General features: G+C 43.3%; 1 protein-coding gene across 1 annotated transcript in view; it reads right to left on the reverse strand.

The window, feature by feature from the left end:
- Window positions 1-22,157, reverse strand: part of DSCAM (DS cell adhesion molecule) — a 607,645-nt gene that overhangs the window by 94,839 nt on the left and 490,649 nt on the right. The window contains exons 17-18 of the mRNA XM_063083118.1: window positions 7,438-7,678; window positions 5,876-6,022 (exon numbers count right to left, since the gene is read on the reverse strand). Of these exons, the coding sequence (XP_062939188.1) occupies window positions 5,876-6,022; window positions 7,438-7,678 (388 nt within the window). The remainder of the gene's footprint in view (window positions 1-5,875; window positions 6,023-7,437; window positions 7,679-22,157) is intronic.

Raw genomic sequence — 22,157 nt, forward strand, 5'->3', positions numbered from 1 at the left:
GAAAATGGTAACTACGTGAGTTGGTGGATATGTTAATTAGCTTGTTTATGGTGATCATTTTGCAGTGGATATGTATATATCAAAACATCAAGGTGTACATCGTAAATATATACAATTTTTATTTGTCAATTATACCTTACTAAAGCTGACATAAAACATAAAATAAAATATTTAAATAAGAAAAAAAAAAAAACTGCGCTGAGCTGGGTGGCTCGGCAAACTCCTTTTCACCTGGCATGAACTCCTGTCAGTATCATCGCTGAAGTGACATGCCCACATGCCAGAAACTTGGTGCTAGCTAAAAATGCCTCACTTTCTGGAGTGGGATCAGCTAATAATATTCAAAGATGGAACATTATGATCCCCCTTTTTGGCATATTATACACGGCAATTTGAGAAAACTTACAAATGATGTGATAAGGACTCACGGGGTGTTTGGTCCCTGGGTTTTGAAATGAGTCACCTGCATAGCTAGAGTCAGAGAATGAGTGGAGGCTAAGGACTGTCTGTCACCTGGGAAAGTGGCTGGTCATGGAACATGTGGGACCTCATGCATGCCCAATGACCAAGAGACTACCAGGATGTGAGGGCGAGGGCCAGGGTGATTCCTTCTTGAATAGCTGGCTGTAGTCAAGGCCACCTCTGGATGCACTTAGAAAGCAGAAAGAGCCATCTATCAGTCTCTCTTGCTCCCTTTTTTCTCAGTAACAGTAGTTCACAGGCCATGCATACTTATTTAGGTGCAACACTGTCAAAGTACAAATAGGAATTCATGTAACCAGCACAACGAACCTATTATTTCCACAGCCCATTCATTTTACAAAGGAGAAAACTGAGGGAGAGAGGATCAATACCTTGTCTGAGGTCAGGGAGCCCAGCATAGTGGCCGAGAGTATGGGCCATTGATCCAGACCACACGGCCTCATGTCCATGGTCCATGTTCTCAGCCCCTCTGCTGTGGTCACTCAGTGAGTTCATGGAAAGCAGGCTGAATGTGGAGGGACTTAAACGAACAGTCATGTTGGCCACATTACATGGGTGTTTTTCCCACTTGATTTTTTCTTCCTGCTCTTTGTCTTTCTTTTTTCTTGTCCATCCAGCACAGTGCACACAAGTCAGAGATTAACAGCCACCTATTCTGGGATTATGGTGACTGCACAGTGTCATTTTAGAATTGTTAGTTTTTTTTTGGTCACCAAAATGATCAAGGTTGAACTGGATACAGGATTAGGGAATTTAAAATAATGCATGAGGTAGCCAAGGCTCCTCACGCACATGCCAGGGAGTTCCTGTGGGTGGTCACTGTCAGGAGGGGAGAGGACAAAGAAGCCCCATGTGGACACAGAGAGCCCGACCCCAGCAGGAGCCCAGAGGCCTGGGGCCACCGGGAGTGGGCTGATGAATTCAGCAGGCAGGACACTTTGCTGGGGAGAAAGGAGAGCGAAGACGACAGCCCTGAAGAAATGAATGCTGAGGTCAGCAGGTGCCAGCTTTTAGAGGTCACAGTTTGGAAGTCTCAACAGATGGCTTCTCCAAACAAGAAAAATATTTGCTCACACATGCGGTCATCATGCATGCAGAAGGTCAATAATTGGTTGCCCCAGATGGATTAGAAATTCTCCCTTCTGAAGAAAGGCTCTTTCCAGATTCAACTATTATTTTAATTTTCCTGAACTTATATAATATAGGACGATTAGATTAGGATAAAAACCCAAATGCCAATAGAAAAACTTTAAATTTAGAACTCATCAAGATTTTTTCATCTTTGAAAATGTCTATGTTGTGTCAAAGATTGCACATACACACACACACACGCACACACATATACCAAGAAAAATGCAACGACAGGAGGGGCTACCAGGGCAGGGCCGGGAGCTACTCATGAGACCCTGCCCAAGCCCTCCAACCTCACGGAGCTTCTGCTTTTCCATCTTTAAGAAGGGAACGGGGGTGGGGGGTGGAGAGGTCTGCCTCACGAAAAAGAGTGACCTCACACAAAAAGCGTGACCTCACACAAAAAGCGTGACCTCACACTGCCACACAGGACAGAGCTGTGCCGATCGGGCAGAGCTGTCCCTGATGCAGACAGACGATGAGGAGCAGGATGGTGAGAGGAAGGAGGGAATGCGGTGCGCCCTGCCTTTCAAAAGAAAGCAACAATTAAAAGAGTTCCACCTGCCAACGAATTAGTGCACTGATCAGGATTAGCAGCCGATGTTTACCCATTTGGGGTTTTATACTGTTTTGATGAACTAATTTGTCGTGAACTATGAGTATGTTTGCAGTCAAAACCCCAATTCAAAATGAGTCCCCAAAGATTTCTAAAATGCCCGAGCACTGGAATCCAGTCTCTCTGTCTCTCTACAGGGACAGCTCACTGTCTGTGCTGGAAGGGCAGATTCCTGTCCATAGACACTGGGTGACGAGCAGACCTGGAGGAAATGAGAAGGAAAAGGACGAAAAAGCCATGTACAAAACGGTGTGCTCCACCGGCCATTCTCGTCAGCATGTTTTTTCCTACGGTGCAAATGTGGGTTTCTGTCACTCACCTTCCACGGCCCCAGTGGGGCTGTTTAAAAAGATATAGATATAGATATCTCTTAAATAGAGATATGCATCTTTTACATAGATAATATATATCTTTTACATATATAGAGAGTTTATATATATCTTTTACATACATATATATATAGAGAGAGATACATACACTCACATATGTAACAAGAACTAAAGTGTAGTGTTCAGTTGACATTATGAGTAAAGTAAGATGACTATATAAAATAAATTTAGAAATATTATTTGTATTACAAAAAGTTTTTTTCAAACAAAATGGTGTTATATATTTATTTACGCCCCGCCCCATTCTGAAAGGGTTTTAAGGCAGAAAACAAATTAAGGGTGGAAATAACTTCTGCAGCATCCCGCAACCCGCCCTCTCCTGCTGGCACCGACATATTGCTTTACTTCATAATCCATCATTTTTGTCATGAGGAATGACAGAAGAGGTGAAAAGGAGCTAAGATTCACATGGAAATGGTGACTTTTCAAAGTGTACGATTTTTCTGGTAATCAAAGATGAACTGTTTCTGTCTGATCTTAAAAATTATTTAACTTTCTGATTATGATTTTAAAAACTCAGAGATTTTACCAAAGTATTGTATATTTAATCTACCCTATCACAAATATTAACAAGTTTTATTTTATCTGATCACACTAACAATGAAATGCTTTCTTACATTTTGGAAACTATTTGGGTCAATTGCTAAATGCAGGGAGGGTAACGGTCTGTCTCAGTCTGTGTGAGTGCATGGTGTGTGTGTATCTGGTGTGTGATGTGTGTGGTGTCTTACTGTGATGTGTGGTGTTTGTGTGTGTGTGGTGTAGTGTGTGGGACGGGTGTGTGTGGGTGTGTATGGTATATGTGGTGTGTGCAGTGTACGTGCTATGTGTGTGTTGTATGTGGTGGGTAGTGTGAGTAGTGCATAGTGTGTGTGGTGTGTGGTGCACATGTGTGTGTGTGTGTTGTGTGCTGTGTGTGTTGTGTATGTAGTATATAGTGTGTGTAGTGTGTAGTGTGCATGTGGTTTATGGTGTGTGTTGTGTTTAGTGTGTGGTGTATGTGGTGTGTGTGTGAGATATGGGTGGTGTGTGCTGTGTGTCTATATGTGTGTGTGTGGTGTGTGAGTGTGTGATATGTTGTACACGATGTATTTGGTGTGTGTGCGTGTGATGTGGGTGCTGTGTGCTGTGTTGTGTGTATGTGGTATGTTGTGTGTGGTGTATGTAGTTTGTGTCTGATGTTTTCTCAAGGTTTAGCTGGTGAGTTTTTTACTCTGTCTCTAGATGTTCATTGCTTGTGGGAGAACAGCCAAGCCTGGGAGCCACAGCCTGTGGAGTTTGTGCAAAGTAATTACACAAAGTGACCTGCTAATTCATAAACGTCATATTAGGTGGCAGGTAGGGAGTGACTGTTCATAAGCAAGTTTACGTTTCCGAGAGTTTCTTTCTTATAGAAATAAAGTGTAGAACTTCTACATTAGACATAAGTCACATCACTTTTATCTTAATTCAGTGAGTAAAAGTATCTTCAAACACTGTATGCATTTCTAAGCATTCTTTATTTAAATAATTACATATTTTCAAATATTCAAGAATTTAAAGCTTTAAAAGTATAAAACCACATCATCTATTTTAGAACTAAGATGTCGATAGGCAATATTAGTAAATATGGGTGATATGTGAAAATATGAATGACACAAACAAATAGTCACCACTGGATCCTGGAAATATTTCCAACAATAATAATAAAAAGAGCATGTTTAGTGTGGTACTGCCTTCAGGTGAGTGTGCTACGATATTTAATTTCATCTCTTCAAGATGAGGAGCAGAAATCAGATCAGGTGTATGTGATCACATCCCATGGCGTTTTGTCAGTAAAATAGATATCGTTTACAAATTCTCATTGCTCTACACTTTATAGGATATTTTAAAGCTTTTTTTGTGGGAAAGGGGGAAAAGAAAATCATCTACTTCAATCCGCCCCTGTATGGGGCTGCACCTTGTTGGGTTTGTGGTTCCATGTTCATTAGAGCGTCCCTCGTCCGCTGGTCTAGGACGCTCAACAGGGCAGAGGCTGCATCCTCGGGGTCTCGCACGAGCTCAGCACAGAGCAGATGCTCAGATGTTGTGAGTCCTAGAATGTCTTCTAATGCTGGGGGCTGTGCGCGATGCCAGACTTGACATCAAGAGGAATTGGGTCAGGTCCACACCCTTAGAAACCAGTCTACTTAGAGACATAAATAGCTAAGGCTCAAACACTGGTATTTACCTGGCAAACAATACTTATTTTGCTCATGTGTCTTCTTACCCTTATTCTAGCACTAATACCGGGCCCCACTGACCTGTGTGGGGACAGCGGCCTGCTGGGCAGAACAGACCAGGTGGTCCTGAGTAGGGGCAGGACAGGCTCCAGAGGTCTCTGCTGTATTTGCCCAAATTCAGAGGTGAGTGTCCACCAGCAGACCACACCCAAGTCATGGGTGCTGAAGAAAGCCCCAGACGAGAGGGGAGGCGTGGTCGGGGGGCAGCAGGGCAGGAGGTGTGGGCTGCCTGACCAGACGTGGGGGGGCCCTTCCTGTCATGCTCACTCAGTGAGGCTCGGCCTGGCTCGGCAGCACCCACAGTGTGAAAGCAACGACACCCAGAGGCAGTCTCCTAGGAAATGTCTGGCCCCAGTCTTGCCGTGATCTGAGCAGGTCTCTTAGTCAAAATCTTGCCCCACACAAACAGGGGAATTTTGTCCTACAATTTGAAAGAAACACACACAAAGGTACAAGAGAAAGAACAAGGAAGAGAAGGAAGAGAAGGAGGAGAAAAAAAAATAGGAGACCAATATGGGGTGTTTAATAGCTCCTCGGGGAGAATAGGAACAGTCCTCTCAAGGTGTTCTGGCATCTTCCCCAACCTCCTCATAGTTCAACTAAAGTTACTCTCCTGAGTTCTATGTGGGGAATAGGAAGAAGCCAACTTTTCAGGATACACACCACGTAGAACATTCTAGATACATTTCAAGGTTCTGAGCTGTCTGCAGAGCCTTGACATAGGTACTGTAATTAGGCAAATATGAGTATATTCATGCCCAACTTTCCCAAGTGCCACCCCCTCCTATGCTCCAAACTGTGTTTTGAAGGTAGGTGATGTTTTAAATAAGTTTATACACCTGTTCAAATGTCAGATGAGAGATAATAGAAGAGAGGAAAATGTCCATAGATAAAGAGGTGCCCGCCATATCCAGAACCCCACATCAGGAAGAGGGTCTGCAAATTCCACAGTGCATCCTTTAGGGCAAACTCAAAGTCCTATTTAATTCTCTTACCTCCATCCATGAGGTTGGCCCAGTAAATGACTCTGAACCCCTGGAGAATTCCATTCAAGGCTTCCTTGGAAAGTGTGGACCAGGATATTGATATGCTTTCTGGTGATGTTGCTATGGCTTGGACATTTTCGGGGGGGTAACTGGGCACTGAAATTAAATAATTAGAATCTGTAACAACTGTGGGTGGTTTTGTTAGCAAAGCAATACTGAAAAATCAACATAGTTTAATATTTCAATGTGCAAGCAAAAAGAAAAAATTGCACTCAATTCCCAAAATAAGAGAAAAAAATGAGTGCCACTTCCCTATACAACTAATTCGATAACTTGATAAAATACTATGAGTTTATGCATCTGTCCTAGCGAATTCCATGGTCTCTCTTTCCAACATAATTGCGTCACTGTTACAGGTCTTCCCAGACTTGAGTACACTTCTGATCTTATTGCATGTTTCACTTATGTTCCCACCGCTCCTGCAAGTTACATTTACTTCATGCAGTACATTCCCTCCGTATTTAGTAATATCTGGCAGAAAGATTGCAATCCTGACTAGTGAAGTGTGCTAAAAACGTGGAAACGTAATCCGTTTTCTCACCACCCATCTCCATCAGCCCTCTTTTTAGTGCTATAATGTTTGGAGGAAAGAGAGACAACGGACTGAGAGACAAGTTAGAAGGATTGCAGGATTTTTAATACTGAGTTTTTGCAAACCTTAAATGTTGAGCTGGAAGAAGGTGCAAAATATTGACTGAAACATGCATCTTAGTGAAAATGAGCATTGAAGCAAAACCAAAGGCATATTTAACCACTATTGCAAAGATTATGAAAGTAGAAAGAAAATCCTAGTCTTCAAGTTGCTAGTTATCTAAGACCTCTGTCCCTGTAAAAACTGTCAGGAATTAACAGATGCAAGTCAGAATTTGCTTCCTCAAACCCGCGATCAAATGGGTAATTGCACAAAATGTAATTATGGTGCGAGCTTGGGGCCTTCAGATCGACCACTTAGGGCTGCAATTAACCCCATATCTTATCTCTCCATCTCAAACACTGTGCCTTGGGACAACAGGGCTCTCTGTCTTCAAGCACTTCTGGAAATTGGAACGTTCAGGTTGTTTTTAGTGTCACAGTGGTGGAAGGGCAAATTAATTCATCATGCTCACTAGGGGGCGCTCCATCACTGTGAGATCTGCTCCAGGAAGCTTGATAATTCTTTTTCTTTGATCTCAGAATGGAAAGCAATAGGGAAGAAAAAAAGCTTCTTAACATTGATTTGGAAGAAATTCTTAGAAAACAGGATTTCTGTATTCCAGTCAGACTGCTACAGCAATAGGGAGAGCCTTTGTTTCCCTTGGGAAAAGCCCAATTCTTGTGCTTGAAATGAATGAGGAAGATTCTGAAAAGGGGATGGATTTTAGCTTTGCAATTCAGACCTGTCCAGGGTGGGATCGAATCAGTGTGGTGGGCAAAGTAATTAGGCTGGGCTTTCTCACCGGAAACCCCAGCAGGAAGCGAGGCAGTGGGAGCCAGAGTGGCCACCAGAGCAAACCATTGAGGAAGGAACCTACCATCCTCGAGGGTGGTGGTGATAATTTCCTGAGAAGAAGGTCCCGTGCCAGCCCGGTTGCAGGCCTGCACCACCAGGCCATACTGGGTGAACTTATTTAGGTTGTCCAGGGTGTAAACCTCACTGTCCCCGGTGGTGTCGATGCTGATAATGTTGAATTGGAAGTTGCCCCCAGTGCTGTACTCTCGGTAACCTATTTGGTAGCCACGGATAATCCCATTTTGCAAATGTTTCTTGGGAGCCTAAACAGGAAAGAAAAGAATACACTAAAGAAGACTTGAGGTAGGACAAGAGTGAAATCAACAGCCACACCAACTCAGGAAACAAAAACAAAGCCGAGTGACAACAGTAACAAGTGCAGGAGTAGCAGCAGTGGCGTTGGGGTTGTGTTAGTGGCTGCAGCTCCTTTGGCTCGTTCTTTGCTGGGCACGCTTACTCCACCTGTGTTAATGTGCCCGACCCTCTCCACCGCTCTCAGAGCCAGTACTATGATGACCTTCATTTTACAAGGTCACGCACATGGCAGTGGCAGAAAGGGAAGCTGAAACCGGGCATCTGTGCTCTTAGCCCCTGCGGCGTGCTGCTCTGTTGACTTGTCTAATTGTCGGGAAAGTTTCAAGAGACAGACTGTGTTCGTGCTGTCTCACGTACACCAGTGATCACACAGGGAGACCGACCTCCACGTGTTCACCCAGCCATGCGGACAGAGCTTGCACTCTGTGCCAGGCATGGCTCTCGGCGCTGGGGAACAGAATCGAGTTTTTTTTTGTTTTTTTTTTAAAGTCCCTGCCCTTGTGGAGCTTACATTCTAAGAGATATCCAAGAACAATGCTGTTTTCAGGTTGAAAACTGGTGTGTGAAAGGGAGTCCATCACCGACAGGAACGCAAACCGTTTTCCTTAAGGCCTATGTCATTTTGGGTCATTTTGCAGTGATTTAAATGGGGGAGGGAGAGGCTGGAGTTAGCTGCACTTGCTGATGAGAAAAGGATCTGCCAAGTCGAAGACAGTACAATTTTGGCTGCTGTGGGTCTTCAAGAAGCAAGACCCTTTTTAAGTGTAAGAACAACACCAAGGTAATGCTCCACATAAAGTTTCTGTAGACTTTCAAGCAGTCAACAGATAGGCATGTGTGCATGTGTGTGTATGTGTGTATTTTTTGTGTGTATTTATGTGCATGTATACATATATATAAACACACAGATGTCCCTCTGTATCCACGGGTTCTGCTTGGCAGATTCAACCAACTATGGATTAAAATACTTTTAAAAAACAATAAAAATAACAATAAAAAATAATACAAATAAAAATACAGTATGACAACTACTTACATAACATTTACATTGTATTAGGTGTTATAAGCAAGCTAGAGATGATTTAAAGTATATAGTAGGATGTGTGTAGGTTGTACGCAAACACCACGCCATTTTATATCAGGGGCTTGAGCATCTGCGGATTTCAGTATCCACAGGATTCCTGAACCCAATTCCCCACAGATACTGAGGGATGACTGTATATACATATACATACATATATTTATATATATATATTTAAGTACAAGCCATGGATTTAGACCTCCCCTGGCTATGGAAAGCTTTCTCTGTCCTGCAAGTGCTTACAGTCCAGCTAGAGAAGGAAAATAAACACTTAAGAACCAATAGAGAATTGTGAAGTGTCCAAGTGTATGGTGGCAGAAAGCAAAGGACAGCAGGTGTCCAGAAGCAGCCAGTGAGCGTGGTCCCAGGTAGTTGGAAGGGGCAGACTGCAGGTGGGGCAGGCAGGCTGCAAAGGAAGGGAAGCCAGGGGGGGCTTTGGTGGGCGGAGCCTGAGGGAAGGAGCCCCCAGGGCCCAGCACTGAGAAATGATGGAAACAGGCAGGGCAGAGCCAGTCCTTGAAAACCAGCAAAATGTGAACGAGGGGAGTACAGACAGTGAGAAATCAGAAAAAGGTTTTGAGCAGAGCCGCAGCCTTGATGAACTCAGCAAATCCTTATGGGCGGCCTCATGTGCTAACCTCCCAGTGGGAATAGATTTTCTCAAGACGTCTTCAGGGTTAGTTCGAGTTCTACAAGAGCAGTGAAATCACATTTCTTTGTTAAAGCAAGTTTCTTCATTTACGGTTTTCTAGGGTTCCAGTTGCTTTTCTCAACAACCAGTCTGATTTAGTACATTTATGTAGTGCTAATAGATATCAGGTAAACATGATTTACTTATCATGTAAACCATGGATTTTTTTAGTTATGTTGGTTGGGAGTTAGACGCTGGTTTAAGAGCTCATCCCTTATAAACAAATGTCTACGCAGCCCTGAATCCACAGGCATGTTGCCTCTTGCATTGATCAACTATGGCTTTTCACTTTGTTTTGAAATAAGATTTTGTGATTTTAGCTTCTGAGAATTTGATTACGTGGAAACTTTTACTGCAACCACTGAATTGCATTTATATCATTTGACTAATTAATACAATTTCCCTGCAAAAGTCATCTATAAGTCAGATTTAAAACAAAGAGGTTTTTTCTATTTTACATAGTTTTTTAATGTTAAATACACTGACTCAAATATAAATGATATATTTTTAAAAATTAGGTTTACATTCATTAAATAGTCTACCTAATTGTACAACTGGCTCCCTGTGAGGCTTTAAGCATGTTTAAGAGAACAAGTCAGACTCACAGTATGGGGGCTATGCAGTCAGGTCAGGAGGAAAGTGTAGACAGTGGAGTCATATGCCTATGAGAAAATGTTTACATAGAGCAACTAATTTAGCTAATCCTCTTCAAGTAGTGAAGGACCTGCATGCTGACATTTAGTTCTTCAGGCTCAGGGGGATTAATCACGCCTGTGATCTGGCTGCACAGGTAGGATGGAAGAATCTTCCCTTTTTTCCTCTCTGTGGGTGAAAACATTCTACCTGGCTTAAGTGTAATACGCCACACAGGTATTTTTGTTCTGTTCGGTTTCAATATTTTGTTAAAAATTAAAGAACATTCTTTACATATTTCTCAGAAGAACGAAATTTTAGTCTTGCTAGTTCTAAAATAACATAAAGGTTGTTTCTGTTTATTTGATACTTCTGCAAAATATTGTGTAGAAAAATTTTATTTTGTTCTAAAATAAAACCATACAGCCACTGTTCCTATGCAACCCTATTCAAATTTTGATGCATTTCAGTCTGTTTAAGTAAATTTTTCCCGCACTTGGTTGTGTTCATGGTTGGTACAATTTGGTGCTTCATTTTTTTCATTGAATATGCTGTTATGACCACGTTCCCATCTTTATTTCACAGACTTTAAAAATTATATTCCATCGTATTGATATTTTATTTTATTTAACCTTTTAAAATTACTGTAGGGGATATTTTTGTTTCCTAATTTATTTTCTATCACAAATGCTATGCTGAGAACCTTTGTACATATAGTTTCTCTGTTTCTAAGTTTTTTATTAGACTCAAGTCCCAGAATTGGATGACTTGTCTTATTTTTAAAAGTATGTACTTCAATTAGCTGTTAATGAGATAGAATTTTTTTGTTATGTTCTTTTGGATGTGCAGTGAGATTTAGTAACTTAAGGGATTATGTTCATCACAAGGAACAAACAAAAGCTCTCCTCCATTTTTCTTAAAATTCCAATTGTAAGAGAAATACGTTGAATAGAGCTGTAAGTTATTCAAAGGTATTAGTGTGTTCACATCTTTTCTTTTCAGGGTGCTAATACGATCGATGGTTATCCTGCAGAATAAATCATTGCACCTGGGGAAGCAGTGAGAGATGTTTCTTATAAACGGAACTTATACATGTAGCTCCATCGCTTGCGGGCCCCCAAACCAGGAGGTGTTAAAAGGTGGTGTGGGAGGATGGGAGTGACCACCAGTGGTCACAAGGTTTCTCTTGGGGTGAAGAAAATGTCTGTGGTGATGGAGATGGTTGCACATCTCTGTAAACATACTAACTACCATTGAATCATACACTTAAAACAGTGCACGTTATGGTATCTTAATTGTATCTCAGTAATGCTGTTGTTAAAAGGGTGGTGTGCTAAAGTCATCTCTAGGTTATTTATCTTTCTATTTCAATTAAAGCAGTAGCTGCCACCCCCCACCATGATGAACACCACCACCAGTAGACGCTCACCACGTCTGTACCACCTCTGCACCATCACTATCCCCACTGCCAACATCAACAACACCACAACCTCCACCTCCCCGACCACAACCTCCACCACACTATCACTACTGCCATCTCCACCACCATCACCGCCACCTTCGTAGTTGCCGATTCACTGTGACCACCTCCACCACCGCCAAAAGCATCATCACCAACTGCTGTGGGTCAAATGTGCTCCCCAAAAGTTCATGTGTTGGAAACTTGATCCCCACTGTACCAGTGTTTAAAGGATGGGAGGTCCAACTATGGTATTTGAAAGGTGGGACCTTTGAGAGGTAATCAGATTGTGTGAACTGTGCCCTCCTGAATGGGTTGATCCATTCACAGAGCAATGGGTTGATGGTTTAATGGGCTGTCACGGGCATGGCTCTGACGGCTTTATAAGGAGAGCAGGCGAGGAGGTCAGTTCTCTGGCTCATGCCGTTCTCATCAGGTGATACCCTGTATTACCATGGAACCCTGTAGAGAGTTCCCACAGGAAGAAGGCCCTCCCCGGAGGTGCCTTCTGGACTGTGGACTTCCCAGCCTCTGAAGCTATAACAAATAAGTTCCAGTTCTGTGTGTATTACCCAGCTTCTGGTATTCTGTTATATGTGACAAAAAATGGACAATACGTCAACTTTGCCACCAGTGGCACCAATATCATGACCATCACTATCACCTAATGGTGCAACCACCTCTACCAAATCTACCACCTTTACCACCTCGTCTCACTACCTCCAACAACAAATCAACTGCCACGACCTCCACTATCTCCACCGTCGTCACTGATGTTACCACCACCTCCACCACCTCCACTTACTGAACATGGGCTTTGTCTAATCACTGTAACAGTTAAATTACGTACATAATCCCATTTGCTCTCGCAACAGCTCCAGGAAATCTCCTCGTCCTTCTTTACGGATGAAGAAACAATTTCAAAGAGTTAAAACATCTTTCTCAAGGTGAGTATAGAGTTGGAATTCTAACCCTGGTCTTGCTAAAAGTTGTATCTAGCTTTAACCATTCACAGAGCCTCAGATAACTTTTCTCCTTTTTGCAAGTCTTGTGAATTAAATTTGTAAAGTTGTAGTAAACAAAGTATTTCCAATCAAAGGAAAATGTGATAGATCGCATGAAGAGAAAGTATTATATTTTTATGCACAAATGCAAACAAAAATTCTCACTCTACCAGGCAAAGTTTAAGTTCCATTATTAATCTGTAGACAAAATAGTCAGTTTTAAATCAGGAAATGTGTTTAAAGAAATCCTTGAGGATATATTAAAAAACACAGATCTCTGAAAGAATCCATAAATGCAGAAATTTTTTACATTAAGTGTAGGAAATTTTAGGGGCTGTGGTGAAGGGTTTTTAAAGTGACACTGGAGGCTCACTCTGAGCTATGGACACCAAACTGTGTGGGGCGGGGAGTGCACCAGTCGAGGCACTTTAATCTATTTGTCTGGCAGTGGGCTTCATATTATCCCAGGACAAGTTAGCACATAAGACGCTTTCTGGGAAAATTTGCTTTGGATGATGCTGTAAACATTTCTGCTTGAAGCATGTGTCTGCTTGGGATAAGGGGAGATGGTTGGCTGGTGTATGCAGAGAAGACATCCTAATGGGGATGACAGTTTTAGAATACTGTTCTATGGCTATTAAATAACACTGAAGAATAGCTGATAATATGGATGAAAAATAGTTATTTGCCTTCATGAAATTCAGTGAATGTGGTTAATGGTGGGGTAGAAAGAAAGGAAAAAGTTCGGGATTTTGAAACATATTTTAATCTGGGTTGCATGATATTGGAGAAGACAATTCCTAAGAAGCCACTGTGGCCATGTCCTCTCTCTCTCCAAATCTCAGCAGCACCTGCTGCGACACCTGAGTCTGCTGTCGTCTTTCCAGACTGATGTCTCCTGGATGTTCCTCCCTGGCCTAGGTTCCTCTCTGACTGCCTGAAAAAGAACGGGGATTCCAACTCTCTTACATATTCTCATCTCATGAAAGCCCCTGTCAAAGAATGTTCTTCTTCCTCCTTTCAAACCCTATTCATTCGCTGTGGGTCAGCTCAACCTCCAACTCACCAGGGAGGCTTCCGTAGACCGCCTCCACCAAGGAGCCCCCTTCCTCTGGTCTGCACTAGCTTGCACTGACCCACCATCTGCTCAGCAAGAACTGACCACTTCCACCTCCTCTGGTGGCCACTGTTCCATAGTAAGTGTCTGGTTCCCCAGGTCTCAATGGCAAGTACCTAGAATGCAAAGACTCCCATAAAAATGAAATCTCACCGACCTTCTTCCCCCTGTCCATATCAGGGCTTCAGCACAATGGATGTTCTCAGAAAATGTTCTTGTAGATGGAGAATGATTTTGAACATATATGAGATGCAATAAAGGTAATGGTAAGAATGATCACAGTGCATGTTTATAATGTGACTGGAAAAGGGTATGAAGTCAGAAGGTGTACCTGGACTCCAGACCCATAAGTGAGTGGCTCAAGAGAGGCTGGCTCACTGCTACAGAAGAGGAGTCTTCGCTGCACCATGGGAGGGCCATAAGTGTGGATTCAACCTCTGACAGCAGCTTCCTGCTGTCACTTGGCATGTTGGTCCATGTTTAGGAATGACAGGTCAAGACAGGATTTGCAGGGGCCAGCTTCATGCCCCATCGGGGACAAAAAATAGCTTCTCAAGAGTCAGTTTATTTGGATGTCATTTATTTTTTCCTTCTTAAAAGAAAGATTCCAGAAAGAGAGTTTGTTCACTTATTCAGTCAGCCATTGGGTTATGTGTTATTATGACAAGAACATACCCCCCGATTTATAGCAAATCTCAGTTGATAGCCAGCTCTTCACACAAATTAAAGAAGTACTTTGGGAAGTAAGCGTATAGGGAAAAACCCCCAAAACTAAGGGCTCCCTTCTACTCTGTATTCAAGAATTCAGCAAATTGAGTCTCTTTCAACACAGCAGAACATTATTATTTATAGATTTTCCCCAAATCCCTTTGAATGTGCTACGATTCTAAGAGAAGCTCCTACCTATTTACTGCTGTGTTACTTGTCTAAGGATAAATTGCTCTTCCCAAGTTGAATTTTACTCTCTCATTCATTTACCTTTGGATCCAACAGTAATCCTAATTTCTCTAATTTATCTGCCGTCTGTGGAGCTCCTTTCCTACTTTCCAGCCCTGGCATTTTTTTCCTCCTGTAGTCTCCCTAAACAACCTTCTTTCATCCTTCCAGCTGCCCTTTCTCCAGCCTCCAAATCCCTCCCAACCCCCACTTCCTTTAAGAAACCTTCTCTTTTGATCTCCATGACAACAGTAGCACTGTGTCAATTTATGTGTACAGTTTGCAAGTGACTGTATTTTATATGTCCTTCCAAGCCATCCTGCATGCTGCCGGTGGCAGATCATCAGCCCTTAGGGAGACAGTAAGACTGGGATGTGTGAATCTCACAACGCCACCTGCCTGGATGGGAAAGATTAGAACAGGCATCTCTTTTGCAGAAATCCACCAGCCTCTTTCTGGCACATGCCCCTCTCCCTTTCCATTGCAGATGAGGGGACCTTGCTGGGTGCACTGGATTCACCTGTTGGTCTGAGTCATCTAAAAGCTTTCACTGCAGAATTCTGCATTTGAAGAACACCATCTTCCTTGGGCATGTTGAGTAATTCAGTTGAAAAATGAATTGAAAAATTTCCTTTTAGATTCCTTCACGTTCACTTAAAATGTAACCTGTCCTCAATTCCCTTCTCTGATGGGGTGGTGGACTGTCCTTTCATCTCTGTGCACTTCCTGCAGCCCCCTTCCTTGTCCTCCAATGTAAACAGCAGCCAGTCAGCTTGTCCAATGAACGGGGAGTGTCACATGGAACAAACATGAACTGGGCACCTGTTCTCTACAAGGCATGTGTATCAGGGATGCCGACAGGTGAGTCAGTGATTAGAACAGAGTGTGATGCTTGCAATGCTGAAGTCTGCTCAGAGTACTAGGGAAGGGGAACAGGGGAGACCGAGATATTGCCAGAGAAGGGACACTTCATCTGAGCCTAAAGGGTGACCAGCCATTGCTGGGGAGGGTGTGATGCTGTAGGCAAAGCAAGCTGCATGCGCTGCTGCACCCGAGTGAGGAAACCAGAGAGGACCCAGCTATGGGGAACTGCTCAGTGACCCTGGGTGAGGTTCCTGTGGTGATGGTGGGGGAGGTGGGAGCATAGATGAAGCTGGAAAATACTCAAGGGACAGAACCTACAGAACCTGCAGGAGGTGGCTCCCAAAGTGTGGGCCCCTGCTGCAGCATCAGCACCACCTGGGAAACAAAGCTGTAGGGACTGGGAGCCACTCAGACTTTCTGAGTCAGAACAAACGCTGGGCGGGGCCATGATCTGCTATTGAACAACAAGCCCTCAAGGGGACACTGGCACACTTTCCAGTTTGAGAGCCACTGATGTTGTCATTGGAGAGTCACTAAATGATTTAGAACTGGCCTTGCTTGAGAAGGACTATTTAGTTAAGAAGCAGTGACTGTGCATGTTTCAGGTCAACCCAATGACCCATTTGCCTGGTCTCTCTGTCCACAGAACAAAAGGGAAGGGATGCAAACAATGCAGCAGTAAGAGCTCTGTGGTTCCCTGAGCTGGAGGAAGGCTTGCCCCACACGGCACCGAGGCTCACTGCTTCACAGCAGGGACACGGTGGGCTGGACGGCCTCACCGGACCCAGCTGCTGTGTGCATAAGGGAGTGATGTCAGAGATAGGAGAACTCCTATATCATTGCCTCAGAAGACGGTTTCATTCATGGCTCTCAGAGTTGCACTATACTGAATTCAGCATCTATATCACAGGTCTCCTAAAAGGGATGTGTCTGGCCACATGACTCCCTCCCCCAAAGTTATCATCAGTCAAGAGGCTAGAAAAGAATTAGATGACCAGGTTAAATATAAATATAAAATATAAATAAATATAATATAAAAATATAACATAAGTATTTAATATTTATATTATATTATATTAATATTTTATATCAAATATATAAAATAAATAACGGACACATGATCTGACAATGAGACAGTGCTCAGAACAAAGGAGCTATTCAATTCAGGTTTGAGAAGTAAATGAGGAACGTCAGAATGTTTGAAATGTGCTGTCTGGAGAGGCCAAGAACTTGGCGTAGCCTCTGGTCACCACTTTCTAGTCAGACTTGGCAGCTGAGGAGGAGATGGTCGTCAGATGGGGTGTATGAGCTGCCCTGAAACACAGGTGGAGACTTTTAGAAGCAGACATTTACAATCCTATGGGATGGGATGGAGGTTAATGACTGCAAAACAGGACTCTGTTTGCTTAATTTTTAAAGTGTAGGGTGGCTCCCATTTCATTCACTCATTCATTATTCATTCATTCATCCAACCAACCAGCATTTGTGGAATAGTTTCTCTTGCTGGGCCCCTCCTGTCTTTGAATTCTGCTCTGCTTCATGTAACATGCCACCTGCTCACCACATGTAGCATTTGGTGGTGACCTAATGAAGGAGTTCAGGCTTTGTTCTGGATGATGGTCAGTGTCCCAGAGCCTGGGAGTGGAGTCAGTGGGAGGGAATTGGCAGGGGGAGATGAGGGGCCTGGGCTCAGGCCGGGGAAGAGCTGGGACAGAATGAGGAGGGGGTTCAGGAGAAGTTTCCATTGGCCAACAAGGTATAAGGCCAGAGCCCAACCAGGAAGGAATCCACCTGGAGACTGTGACGTCTTGGAGACTGGTCCAGCCTGTGGGTCTAGAGAGTCTACAGGCAATGGGAATCTAGAGGAGATGGGCTGGATACCAGGAGGGGGTGTGTCCTCGTCTGTGAGCACAAGGCTGGGCCCCAACTAGTTAGTGATAGCTGAGGGATCCCAAAGGGCTTGGCCCCACCCATGCTCTCCTGGATGACCCAACCCGGAGTGGCTCCCCTGCAGGCAGTGGGAGCCCCTGGGGATGGCAGAGTGGTCAAGGATGGTAGGGCTCAGGCCACAGAGATGGGGGAGGGCGCCCCCGACCCACACCTGCCAGGTAGGTGCAGGAGGCAAGATTTCAAAGGCACAGTCAGAGTCACAGAAGATGTTCCGAAGTGGCTCTACCATATAGGAGAAGAAAACATCTAACACCAGAAGTTTTGTAAGGGAGCCACTAATGGAGGGTGGATCGTGATCCAGCTCCTGAGCAGAGTCCGGTTGGGGCAGAGCTGAGCAAGATGGCACAGGTCTTACCTCTGCTCCCCCATCCACACAACCGCCAGGTCCCCATGCCCTGAGGCATCCTGACCTCTAGGGGGAGGAAGAAGAGCACAGGAGGGTGGAGCAGAATGCTGCTCAGGACCCAGCAGTGTCGGAGCCAGCCCTGTCCTCCTGGAAGGGGGAGGAGAGGGAGGCCAGGTGTCACCCGGGCAAGGCTCTGACTCTCACTCTAGGGCAGCTCTGACTGCTCATGGGTCTTTAAACTGGAACTTCCCCCTGTTTCCCCTGTGTTTGTTAACAATAAAAATCATAGGATAACTAAGAGAGCCCTTAAGCAATGGAGGAGGAAAAGGTAACGGAGGAGAGAAACTGAGTCTTGGGATCCACAGGCATGTAGCCGAGAGTTGGCAGTGGGTGTCGGTGACCCCTGGCTAGAAGGGCTGCAGGGACAGAATGGCACTGCCAGGAGGCAGGTGGAAGCTGGGACAGTCAAAAAGGTGGCGGTGGGGGGAGGGGGGGAGGGGGAGAGAGAGAGAGAGAGAGAGAGAGAGAGAGAGAGAGAAGAAAGGGGCTTTGTAAAGAAACGACCTGCATCAATTGTATGCAGGGTTGTCCAGCTTTTGTAACCTGTGCTAAGTAGGATCTGTCCAAGGGAACCGAATAAGATCCAGGAACCAAAGGGACCTTCTGACTTACAGGTTGGTTTTAATTTCACAAGTGGAAGAGTTCCTTTAAAATGCCAAAGGAATGGATAAACAGGAAGCTATTTGTTGGTACTTCAGTTGGGTGTGGCTGTTTTTCGAGGTATCGTCACAGTCCAGTAAGGCAGCGCTGAGAAACTGTGGTTCCTGCATCAAGTCTGTTCGGTCACTGGCTTTTATATGGCTCTTAGCTAAGAATGGTTTGTGGCTGTCATTGTGTTTATGTTTTTAAGTGGTTGAAAAAATCAAAAGAGGAAGGATATTTTGTGATGTGCAAATTACATGAACTTCAAACTTCAGTGTCGCTAAGCAAAGTTCTGCTGGAGCCCCCCTACACTCAGTCATTTACATATCGACTGTGAGTGCTTTCCTGCTGTGACAGCAGAGTCCAGTGAAGACAAAAACTGAATAGCCCACAAAGCCTAAAATATTTACTATGTGACCCTTTACAGGGACAGTTGGCAGACTCCTGCAGGACAGTGAACAACATGTAGGACAGAAGCCACTGGGCGGGCTGGAGGTGGGGGCGGGGAGGTCAGAGGTGGAACACAGCGGGAGAAGAGGCACCCTAAGAATGGAGGGTCAGAGGAAAGCCAGGATTTGGGCCCAGTGTTTGATGAAATCAATCATTCTCCTTTGATCCTTTCTTGGATGGCAGAGTTCTAATTTATGTTCTACCAGAAGACAAGTAATGTCTGCATCTTTGGTCATGGATCTGATATCTGCCATCTACACCTTATGGATGATTTAAGAGCAGGATGCCCTTCCTCCTGTAGAGCTATTCACCTTTGTCTGTTACCTGTACTTGGGTAATGAAAGGTATTAGCCTAAACTAAAGGGATTTCAGGCATTGCCACACATGAATTGTATTGGAGGGAAGAACATTGTAAAAGTGTCTAATAAGCTACTTGTCCACCCTATCAGGAACATGCTAGAAGCATTCAGACAAGGGGATCCCAGTGAACACTCTGCTCTATAATAGGGGATGAACATGTATCCTACGCAGAGAAAGCCACGGGTTGTGAGTGGACTCACGGGAGCAGCACTGGGCACTCCCCACATCACACTTTCCTTCTTTGGGAATTCTTGCTTCTAAAAGCCGATATGGATTTGCCACCTGAAATTTTTCTGTTATTTTATTTTATTATTTGGCAGCTGGCTGATACAGTGATCTGAACCCTTGACCTTGGTGTTACAATACTGTGCTCTAACCGACCGAGCTAACCAGCCAGCCCCTCTTCTGCTATTTCCATAAAAACTAACCTTATTTCCAACTTTAGATTGTTACTGCAGGGAAGACAAGAATGATAACATACTTTACAGAGATAACATGGTTTTATTTCCTATACGTTTGCGATTACTTGAAGCACACAGAATTTTTATTTTCAGCCCCAACTTAAAATTTTCAGAAGGGTGTACTAACAGGAAGAATCTATCACAGGGCCTGAAAAAGATTTAAAATTAGCTCTCAAAGTATTTCACATGGAAGGTTATGTTGAAATTGTTGGTTACATCTTAGTGTATTAAGTTAAACGTATTCGAATTAGTGAAGTGAATTCAAATATGAAGTCGTATTGTGTTTTTCTGTCCTGTCTCACGTCACCTTGAAAATGGTCTGTAGAAATTAGATGTCCTCGGGCAGTTAATTCATGCTGTCTTGGCTGATGTTCCTCCTTCCACAGACTCTGACCAGCTCTGTCCAGCCTCGTTTTAAATGATAAAATAATGCCATGTCTCTTCCCTTGCCTTGGGAGACATGCTCACGATACAGCAGATGTCATTTGATGTATATGCAACTCTTGGCTGGATACATGTTTTCCTTTTTTTCTTTGATTTTTTATTCTAACACGTGTGCCCAGTTAACAAACTTATCTACCTTATTTGATTTCTTTGAAAAGGTAAGAAATGTCATCAGCAAGATGCCTTAACGGCTGCTCTCTAAGAAAATGGGTGCCTTTGGATCCATTTGAAATGCTCAGTGCCATATACCTCTAACACTATCTTCTATCTGTTCTCTATAAAAGTGGAGTCAGTATTTCCTGAGAACCAGCAAAACTATTTCTGAGATGGTCTTTTGAATACTTTTCTTAAATTACCATCTATTCATCTATTATTAAATTATTTAAGATAAAATTTTTTTGTTAGGCGAATTTTAAAACTTTTACATTTACTGGGAGATATTTGTCATTAGAAATGGTGGTGCTGTCCAGAGCCATCAGTGGGCCCAGCACCCAGGGTAAGAATCAAAATCAGGGCTGTTATTCATGGGCTGGCCTTACGTGTTCTAGATGGAACTACGTATTCTAGATAGTACTCTGGAATGGATACTGCTCGTATACATTAACCTTCATGGTTATCAAATCAGTGCTGAGAGATGATCAGGGAAGAGGATATGTCAGTAAAATGTGCTGTTACTTGTCTATGGCATAATGAAAAGGACATTCAAATCAGAACTGGAGAAACAGGTTCAAGTTTCAACCATGACAAGTAAAGTGACTTGCTAAAGGTCATTTTTGTTAGGTGTAGGGATGGTCTTCATATCTAATTTTCCTGAAGTCTAATCCAGTAGTTTTTATGCTGTATTATTATCACACACAATGTACTTGTAGATTCCTTTAACTTACGCTAATCCTGCTTTATGCATGATGTAATGAAACACTGTCAAGTTATATTTTTACATATACTCGTCATTTTTCACTGTAAATATTACATATATGTTACTGTAGGGTTTCATGGTAAAAATTACGCATAGCATACTTAACAGATAATTTAAGTCATTTTCAATACAATTTTGACAATAAGCCATTTTTGTCCTAATGTCCCAACTTTAGAACCTAATCCACTTATAAAATGTGATGTTGATGTGCTAAATAAAGACAGACCTAAGGCTGGTCATTAAGAAATGTCCAAAGTGCTCTTCTAATAGCTGCAAGTTGGTGGCTCCACTCATGACTCTTACTTGCATTTCTGATGATATATTCTCTAAGTCCAATTAGAAATGCAATCCTTGCCTCCTGACTTACTGTAAGTTAACAGTTTATAACCTAACAGTTATAAAACAGACAACAGAAGTGCCTACCTGTAAATATCTTGTACTGTGACCAGTTGTTCATCTAGGCTCAGTGTGAAGCTCTCAGAAGAAAGCATCTGAACAACATGCCAACCTGGTAACTGCAGATAGTCTTGGTCCTAATCCTCAGTCCAAGTGCAATTCATGTTCTGTCAGGGTCAATTGGCTGGAGAGGTATAGCCTTTATAACTTAAAAACTGGGTTTTGAATGGAGAAATCCTTCTTAGGCTGAGTCCCAGCCAACATCTCTTTCCAGTGTGCCTGGATTTCAGACTCTTGGTGACTGACATATATGCAATTCTTCATTGGATATATGCTTTCTTTTGTTCCTTGGTTTATACTAACATCTATGCCCAGTTTACTAATTTATCTACCATATTTGATTTCTCTGAAAAAGTGAGAAATGTCATCAGTAAGATGGCTTTTTGTCTGCTCTCTAAGGAAATTAAGCACATAAATAATGAATAGCCCACACTCATGCCCACACTTGACGGGTGCTTTTAAATCTATTTGTAATGCTCAGTGCCATATCCTCCTAACATGACCTTCCCCTTTGTTCTGAGCAGCCTTTGGAAAGGTGGCAGCCTCTTGGCACTGCC

The sequence above is a fragment of the Cynocephalus volans genome, chromosome 1 (genome assembly GCF_027409185.1).
Source record: "Cynocephalus volans isolate mCynVol1 chromosome 1, mCynVol1.pri, whole genome shotgun sequence".
NCBI classification, from domain to species: Eukaryota; Metazoa; Chordata; class Mammalia; order Dermoptera; family Cynocephalidae; genus Cynocephalus; species Cynocephalus volans.